At 50.4% G+C, this 8,024-nt stretch overlaps 1 protein-coding gene across 1 annotated transcript; it reads left to right on the plus strand.

Moving 5' to 3' along the window:
* The first annotated feature begins 103 nt into the window (after positions 1-103).
* Positions 104-6,569, plus strand: LOC103904435 (keratin, type II cytoskeletal 6A). Its single transcript, XM_009285923.2, has 9 exons — positions 104-697; positions 1,307-1,521; positions 3,263-3,323; positions 3,820-3,915; positions 4,214-4,378; positions 4,915-5,040; positions 5,524-5,744; positions 6,128-6,162; positions 6,289-6,569. Exons 1-9 carry the CDS (start codon positions 113-115, stop codon positions 6,567-6,569), a joined length of 1,785 nt encoding a protein of 594 aa, XP_009284198.1. The 5' UTR covers positions 104-112.
* The last annotated feature ends 1,455 nt before the right edge of the window (positions 6,570-8,024 follow it).

The raw sequence follows: 8,024 nt of genomic DNA on the forward strand, positions 1-8,024 counted from the left end.
AGGGGTTTCTGCCTCCGTTGCCCTCTGCTCTTTTCCTGACGCGCAGCTTTTATTCACCAGCCTTTTTTTTTCCCCTCTCCTGCTCTTTGCATTTCCAATTGAACAAGCCACCATGAGTCGGATCTCTTTCAGATCATCTACTGGAGGGGGCATGAGGGGCTTTAGCTCAGGCTCTGCTATCGTAGGAGGTGGCAGTGGTACCAGAAGCAGTTTTAGCTCTGTCTCTGTCTCCAGAGTTGGAGGAGGAAGAGCCGGAGGTGGAGGAGGCTTCGGAGCTGGTGGTGGCTTTGGCAGCAGAAGTCTCTATAACCTAGGTGGAAACAAAAGAATTTCCTACAGCTCAGTCGGTGGAGGTCTACGGAGTGGAGCCGGTGGTGGATACGGCTTTGGTGGAGGAGCTGGCTTTGGTCTTGGCTATGGTGGTGGAGCAGGCGCTGGTTTTGGCTTAGGAGGAGCTGGTGGTGGTGGCGGCTATGGGCTGGGCAGTGGATTTGGGCTGGGAGGTCCTGGATTTGGTGGCCGAGGTGGCCCCGGGTTCCCTGTTTGCCCACCTGGTGGCATCCACGAAGTGACCGTCAACCAGAGTCTCCTGGCACCCCTCAAGCTGGATATTGACCCGGAAATCCAGAAGGTGCGAACACAGGAGCGGGAGCAGATCAAGACCCTCAACAACAAATTTGCCTCCTTCATCGACAAGGTGAGAGTTTGGTCTTAAACATCAACCCATGCATAGTATCAGTTGCCTCGGGAAAGAACAACAGGAAGAAACTTCCTTTGGATTTAGGGGCTTGCCTGAACTAATCCCAGCCGACAAACAGCGTGGGTTTGGCTGAAAACTAAGAACTGTCTTATGTTTCCTCTCTGCAAGGATGAGTTTTTCAGCGCCTTATTTTATTGAAAAAGTAAATCCCCCTCCTCCCTGTAAAAAACATCCCGGGGGCTGGATGGATCTTCTACTGGTTGTAAAATGGCAAAGCTCTACACTACTCAATGGGATAACACCAACTTAAACCAGTAAGGTGGGCTGAGCATCTAGTGGGGGGAGAAACACCTAAAGTTGCAAATACATGTGTTTGGCCTGCTTAATAGCTCTTGAAAAATCTCGCTAAACATCTTAGCCGCTTTTGATACTTTCGAGAATCCGGTGCGCTAAACTAGGAAGATCCTAATAATTTCCCCCCGACTGTCCCAGTGTCTCTTGACCTTTTCCTTCCGTGTTGAATGATCCCTCCTTTTCCTGGCAGTGGGGTTTTTTGTGCATTGTTCACATGGGCTTCAGCATGTGCCTGTTTTTGTTTCTCCCCAGGTGCGCTTTTTGGAGCAGCAGAACAAAGTGCTGGAGACCAAGTGGAGCCTCCTCCAAGAGCAGGGTCACACAGTCACCAGGAAGTCCCTTGAGCCCCTTTTTGAAGCCTACATCAACAACCTCAGACGGCAGCTAGACAGTCTTATGGGAGAGAGGGGAAGGTTGGACTCTGAACTGAGGAACATGCAGGACATGGTGGAAGACTTCAAGAACAAGTAAGAAATCATGCTCTGTAGCATAGATGATTAACAGATGGGAAAATCAGGGCAGGCGGTTCATGCTCGCTGGTGCGCACCGTGTGTTTGCACTGGATTCCTCTTCCAGTTTGCAAAATGAACATATAAAAGCAAAACTTGATCTCAGAATTACCTCTAGTTATGTCAGATTTCTTACGCGCAGGATCAGCATTACGCGCAGAATTCATGCACCCGTGGGAAGCTGCTCCGGTGTAACGGAGGTCACGGTCTGATCCCTTGAGTCTCCCAAAATAATACACCTGGAGACAGAAAAACGCGCAACTCATGAGTATAATGGACATGCAAAAAGGGAATGAAACATAGCCATAAACTGCCAGCTCCAAAAGCGCCCATTTCTCTTTTTGCAAAGGAAATCCCAGCGTCTCCAGAGGGCCCCAGGCGACCTGCATGCGCTCGGCCTTGCTCAGCTCTGATCCCATGAAGGATGCTCAGCTATTTTCTCTGACTGTTGTCAAAGAAAATGATTTCCCTGGGGAGGCAATTAATCCCATCCTGAGATAAGGTGTCCAGCGGAGGTGGGATGAATCATTTTAAGGACATGCCAGTTGGTGTCTGCTGACTATAAGGGACATTTAGGTGGTTTTTTTACGCGAGGCCGTTCATTTTTAGTTGGCTGTAGTCTGGCGAGAACAATCTCTCCCTTATTCAACCAGATCTGGCCAAGTGCAAATTTGAGAAAAACACCCTGGAGGCCTGAAATATGTTTGTATTAGAAAGTTAAGCATGTGAAGAAACAGATTTTTTTTGGGGGAATGGGGAGATGGCACTTAGAGCTGACAGGATGGACTAAGATAGCTTCTGGTATGCTGTACTTGGGTGCCTTTAAGGTCTCGATATGTATGATAGGCTTTTAGAAATACTGATCAGGCCAAAAATGACAAATGATATTGTCTAGATTTTGGAGCTACTCTCTGGGAAAGAGAACGCATTTTATTTCAAGTCTAGAGTCCGTTCCCAGTCCACTGGCTAATTTCCACTTCTTCCCATGTCCGCTTGGAGATCCATCTGCAGGGATATCTCTGCCAATATTAGTGAGAGGACTGGCACAAACCTGCCTTTAAAATCCAGGTCTTTGCCTCAACAGCCTACATGTTTTGCCTACTTTCTAGCTAAGCCCTGCCCTGATTATCTGATGAGAGGATGTTGCTCAGAGCCATAAAAAATTCCACAGAAACATAGTCTGAGGCATAATGATCTGCTCTTGCACAACGACGGCTAAAGAATCACAGACTTTTTTTTTAATTAAATGCTACAGCAGGTTATTCAGAGCCATTAGCATTATTATAATATCAAATATCAAATTGTTACATTATTATAGATTTGTAGGCATTGCAATGCAGCTTCGTTAAAAGCCTTTTGCATAACTTTGCTTTGGGCAAAGGTCACCAAGAATACCTGCTCCTGCTTCCTACCAAAACAGGCTCTGATCCTGCACACATTTACGTATGAGCTTGACTTTAAGGGCAGTGATTAAAATCTATTAATTTTAGCTGGGACTACTCACACCATGGAGTCTTGCAGGCTCAGAGTCAGTAATCACTTGCTCTGCATCTGCTCTGGACTGTAAACAGGTGGAAGTAAGGAATATATCTGTGAGCCACAACTAAAGATTTAGGACCAGAGTGGTCCCATCTCTGCTTCCCATGCTGGCTTCGCTCTTCATTTCCACCAAAACCCTCTCACTCTTTTATCCTAACAGATATGAAGATGAGATCAACCGGCGCACTGGTGCAGAGAACGAGTTCGTGGTCCTCAAGAAGGTGAGTGAACTGGGAATTATGGGACAGACAATGAAATTAAATCAGCTTGCATAGATTTCAAGCAAAGCTGATGGGAGCTGAGGTCCTCCAACCTCATGGTTGGGTCAGGCTATGATGTTGGCATGTCTAGGAGTAAGTATGGGCTGGGTCCTCTTGAGGCCACGAATGGGCATAACCTTCTCCATGCCGATGGAGCTGCCCTGTTTTCTGAAGATAGCTCCTCCAGTTGCAAACTATCTGGCCTCTTGTGGCTCAGTTCAACTTTGTCTTGGGTCACATCCCCATGAGTCAGAGCTTTGCCTTCTGCCCAAGAACCTGGTTCTGGCTCACAGTAAATGTCCAACATTACATTAAAAAAAAGAATACCTTGATCATAGCAATATAAAAACAAGCCTAAAGAATAACAGACCTGGAAGCAGAGAGATGGTCCCACTGATGTCCTGAAGACCCTTTGGCTTGTGGTTTCATCAGAAGTCTTTGGTTTTCTTTTCTTTAGGATGTGGATGGTGCTTATATGAACAAGGTCGAGCTGCAGGCCAAAGCAGATGCGCTGGCAGATGAAATTAACTTCCTGAGAGCTCTCTACGAAGCGGTAAGCAGTCAGCTCTCCCCACGATAGCATCCTCCACAGCTCCCTGCCATACAGCTCTCCATGCCCTGGAGCTCCAGCCACCACACTCAGTGCTGTACAGCAGTAAAAGAGAAGGTGGTCGCTGCCTTTTTGAAATTATAATGCAGGCATAAGATAGAACAGGGTAGATTGTTAGAGACAGAGCAGGGGGAAATGCAAGAAAATGGCTCGGCGGAGAGGGCTCCCAAGCCACCTCTTGTCTGTATGGTTTCCACCCCAGATACCAGACCATTAACTTAATTTTTTGCATCTTCTGCAGGAATTGTCCCAAATGCAGCAGCAAGTATCCGACACCTCCGTGGTCCTGTCCATGGACAACAACCGTAACTTGGACCTCAACAGCATCATTGCAGAGGTCAAAGCACAGTACGAGGACATTGCCAACCGGAGCCGTGCTGAGGCTGAGGCTTGGTACCAAAACAAGGTGGGTAACCAGAATGACAGACTGATTTCTGTGATTCACATGGCATCACACTAGCTGATGGGAGGCAGGACTAACGGAGGAAGGATCACAGCATTACACCAAAGATTAATTTCTTTTCTATGCATGTTGCAATAGGCTCTTGCGTACAGATCGCCAGTGTTTGCTTGTGGACTGCTACTCTTGACCAGCCTTATATTCCTTGCGGTAAAACCAAGGGACAAGATGCTTAAATGCCTTGACCCTGGCCTCACAAGGAGTCACTGGTAGATCTGGCCTTAGACACAGAGCACTCCTCTTTCCCTTCCAGGTTCTTAACAGTAGGTGACAACCCATAGGTGCTCTATGCATTGTGATAGCTGCTGCCTTAGCATCTATTGATAACTAAGGGCAAATGCTGTTATTCCATGGGCAGGTTGCTCAGAGGAATGTTTTCCCTTAACCTGCATCCAGACTTGCACTTTGTGCCCTGAAGTCCCCTCACCCTTCCTTGAGCCCCGTGGTGCCTAACCAGCGCTCTCCTTCTTTCTGCATACCAGTACGAGGAACTCCAGGTCTCCGCTGGGCGGCACGGTGACGACCTGCGTAACACCAAGATAGAAATTTCAGAGATCAACCGGATGGTCCAGAGGCTGCGGAATGAGATCGAGAGCGTGAAGAAACAGGTAGGAGGGGATGCTCCTGCAGAGTAGCTGCTGCATGGTGGAGGGCAGGTAGGAGGTGATGGTGGCCAGGCACGGTGGAAAGAGCCAGCTCCTGGCATTGGAGCAGGGCTGGAAGGCCAGGCTTCCTCCCCTGCATTAAAGAGGGCATGGCCACCTCTGTCTCTGCCCACCAGAGAAGGTCCCTCAGTGCAAGTGCTGTGCTGTGATAGCCGCTTTCTTGCTGGGGAAGCAAGTTGTGAGCTACTAAGCCACCCCAGCAAAGGTATGTAGCAAAGCAGAGAGATGTAGATGTCTCTCCTTTTCTTGGGGGACAGGATTATGGTTGCAGCTCCCCAGCTACCCACCCTGTGGCGCCTTCCCAATGGCCCATCAGGAGCTCTCAGTGCCACGCTGGGAGCCAGTATCTACAATACCATAACAATACTCAGGAGAGCAGTTTAGGGTAGCCCAAGTTAAACAACTATCTGTTTCCCTTGCTTTTAGTGTGCCAACCTGCAAGCAGCCATCGCCGAGGCGGAGGAGCGCGGGGAGCTGGCCCTCAAGGATGCCAAGGCCAAACTGTCCGAGCTGGAGGATGCTCTGCAGAAGGCTAAGGCCGACCTGGCCCGGCAGCTCCGTGAGTACCAGGAGCTCATGAACGTCAAGCTGGCCCTGGACATCGAGATCGCGACCTACAGGAAGCTGCTGGAGGGAGAGGAGAGCAGGTGAGGACAAGCACATGGACCGGTTGTGTGCTGCTCTTCAGAGCAGGGTGCATCTCCTTGGGCTCAAAGAGACAGCTCACCCCAACGGGCTGCAGGACCAAGTTGGTGAAGATGTAAAAGAGCACCAAGATGTAAAACAAGGGGGGAGAGAGGGATACTTTAAATTGTGAGCTTTCTAGGAAAAGATGGGTTTCTCCAGCTCTTGCAACCTGATGCACTAAGAAAAATGAGCACTATCACCTTTCACATGTGATGCAGACATACCCCACCAGAGGATAGTACCTACTGAAGGCCACGAAAGTCTAATTAGATGGTCCCAGTGGCTAATATTATATCTTGTCTGTGCTTTTGCATTACTGCTTACTTTCCTGTTTTCCCAACAGGCTTGCCGGAGAAGGAGTCGGAGCCGTGAGCGTCTGTAAGTATCTCCCCCACTTCCACCCCTGCTCGCTCACCCACCACCGCAGGGGCAATGGTGCAAGGTCCTCCCACCTTGGGCAGCCGACAGGAACCTAAAGTGGGTGTGCACTGTGTCTCCCTGCAGCCGTGGTCAGCAGCTCAAGCGGGATGGGCTATGGCGGTGGCAGCTGCCTGGGCATGGGCGGAGGTCTCGGCATGGGAGGTGGTGGCGGCGGCGGCGGCAGCTACAGCATGAGCAGCAGTGGCGGCGGCTTCGGAGGTGGGAGCGGAGGGTTCGGCGGGGGGCTCGGCTACGGAGGAGGCAGCACCTTCAGCTCCGGGAGCAGCCGAGGCATCAGCTCCAGCACGGGAGGCAGCGTGAGGATCGTTTCCAAGACCACCACTAGCAAAAAGACCATCAGATAAGGATGGCGAGCACGGGGCCCCCCGCACGGACGACAACGTGTTTCCTGCCTTCTGAAAGCAAGTGCTGCCCTACGAAATCAATGGTGTAAATAGCTGCGCTAGACCCTCTCCTTCCTCCGTCCTTCACCCTCCACCTTTGGGGCAGCGGGGGGAGACCAGGACCCCACCGCGAGAATCTGGAGCACCTTTGGCTAAAGCATAGGTTGTAACAGGTCACTGGCAGGGCTTTGTAGAGCCGTCGTGGACCCCGGTGGTGGCCCTCTTTCAGCACAGTCCTTGCTCTTCCTTTGTTCTCTCCCTGGAGTCATGCATTTAAAGTGAAGTGGAAGCACTTTGCTGAACAGGGACAGCCGCACTTGGCCACGCACATTCGTTTCATTCGTCCTAAAATGAGGGTGACAGCCTTGTGAAACCACCGGGTCCTCAGCAATGAAAATAGCTCCAAGACGCTCTAAAAGCCTCTGCCTGCAACACCTGTTAAAACCTCCAAATGTGTTGTCTGCAAGTAAAGGTTTTTCCATCCCCTTCTGTCTTCTCAGGCACCTGTGGGAAAGGTTATTGCTTTCTGTGCATATGAATTGCCACACTGATTTCTAACTCTTTGTCCTCATGGCTACAGCCTCTTAACTTCCAAGCCTACCATACTGTATGGTCCAATAAAGAGCATTTGTCATTTTTAAAATTGGCAGCTTTTTGGCTTTTCTTCTCTGCTGATCTGGGTATGGATGCGTGCTGTGCCCCAGCTGCAGTGGGGACTCTCTGTAGGCAGTTCATGAGAAAGGACCATTGCCTTGAGGAAAAAACCCTCAGTTTTAGGACTCAGGCTCTGGCGTGGCTCCGGGACAGGCTGGGGAGCGTGGAAAGAAGGGTGGGATGGACGGAGAACTGAGGCACGGGGAGGAAAAGCTGCCTCAGGGTTGAGCCAAAAGCTGGATGAATCCCACAGTGGTGGTGAACTGCAAAGCTGCCCTTTCTGCCCGTCACTGCAGCAGCAAGAAAGGGCAGGGGAGCGGGAAAAGGAAGGTGATTCCCAAAGGTTTAGCTGGGATTAATGAGTTAGCACATTCGGGCATGGCTCAGCCCAGCCATTAGTTAACAATGCAAACAGGAGGAAATTGTATGGCTGAGGAGCCCAGCTCTGGCATCAGCACCACAGCGAGGATGCAGCGAGAACGGCATCAAACAGGGAGGGGAATCGAGCAGCCAAACATCGCCCTAACCAGAAAGAGCAATTGGAGGGAGGGCAGCAGGAGCAAAGAGGGGTGGACACAGGGTGAAGCGCCCAATATCTGCACGTGCAGTATTTGCACATCGAGGTTTCCCTAGCACACGCAAATATCTCACTAAATATCCTGGCTGCTCCTCTGGAAGGGCTGTTTCAGGGCCTCAGCTTCATTTTGAATGAACCTGAGGTCTTCCAAGGTGCCTGTAGCACCTGGCCTCCCAATTCCCATC

The sequence above is a fragment of the Aptenodytes forsteri genome, unplaced genomic scaffold (assembly GCF_000699145.1).
Source record: "Aptenodytes forsteri isolate BGI_AS27 unplaced genomic scaffold, ASM69914v1 Scaffold268, whole genome shotgun sequence".
In the NCBI taxonomy this organism is placed as follows: domain Eukaryota; kingdom Metazoa; phylum Chordata; class Aves; order Sphenisciformes; family Spheniscidae; genus Aptenodytes; species Aptenodytes forsteri.

Excerpts from the sequence above, each read along its gene's own strand:
- LOC103904435 (XM_009285923.2), top strand. The coding sequence starts at position 113 with ATGAGTCGGATCTCTTTCAGATCATCTACTGGAGGGGGCATGAGGGGC. Across the intron at positions 1,522-3,262 it reads GTGGAAGACTTCAAGAACAA|ATATGAAGATGAGATCAACC; the intron begins GTAAGAAATCAT and ends TTATCCTAACAG. Across the intron at positions 3,324-3,819 it reads AGTTCGTGGTCCTCAAGAAG|GATGTGGATGGTGCTTATAT; the intron begins GTGAGTGAACTG and ends TCTTTTCTTTAG.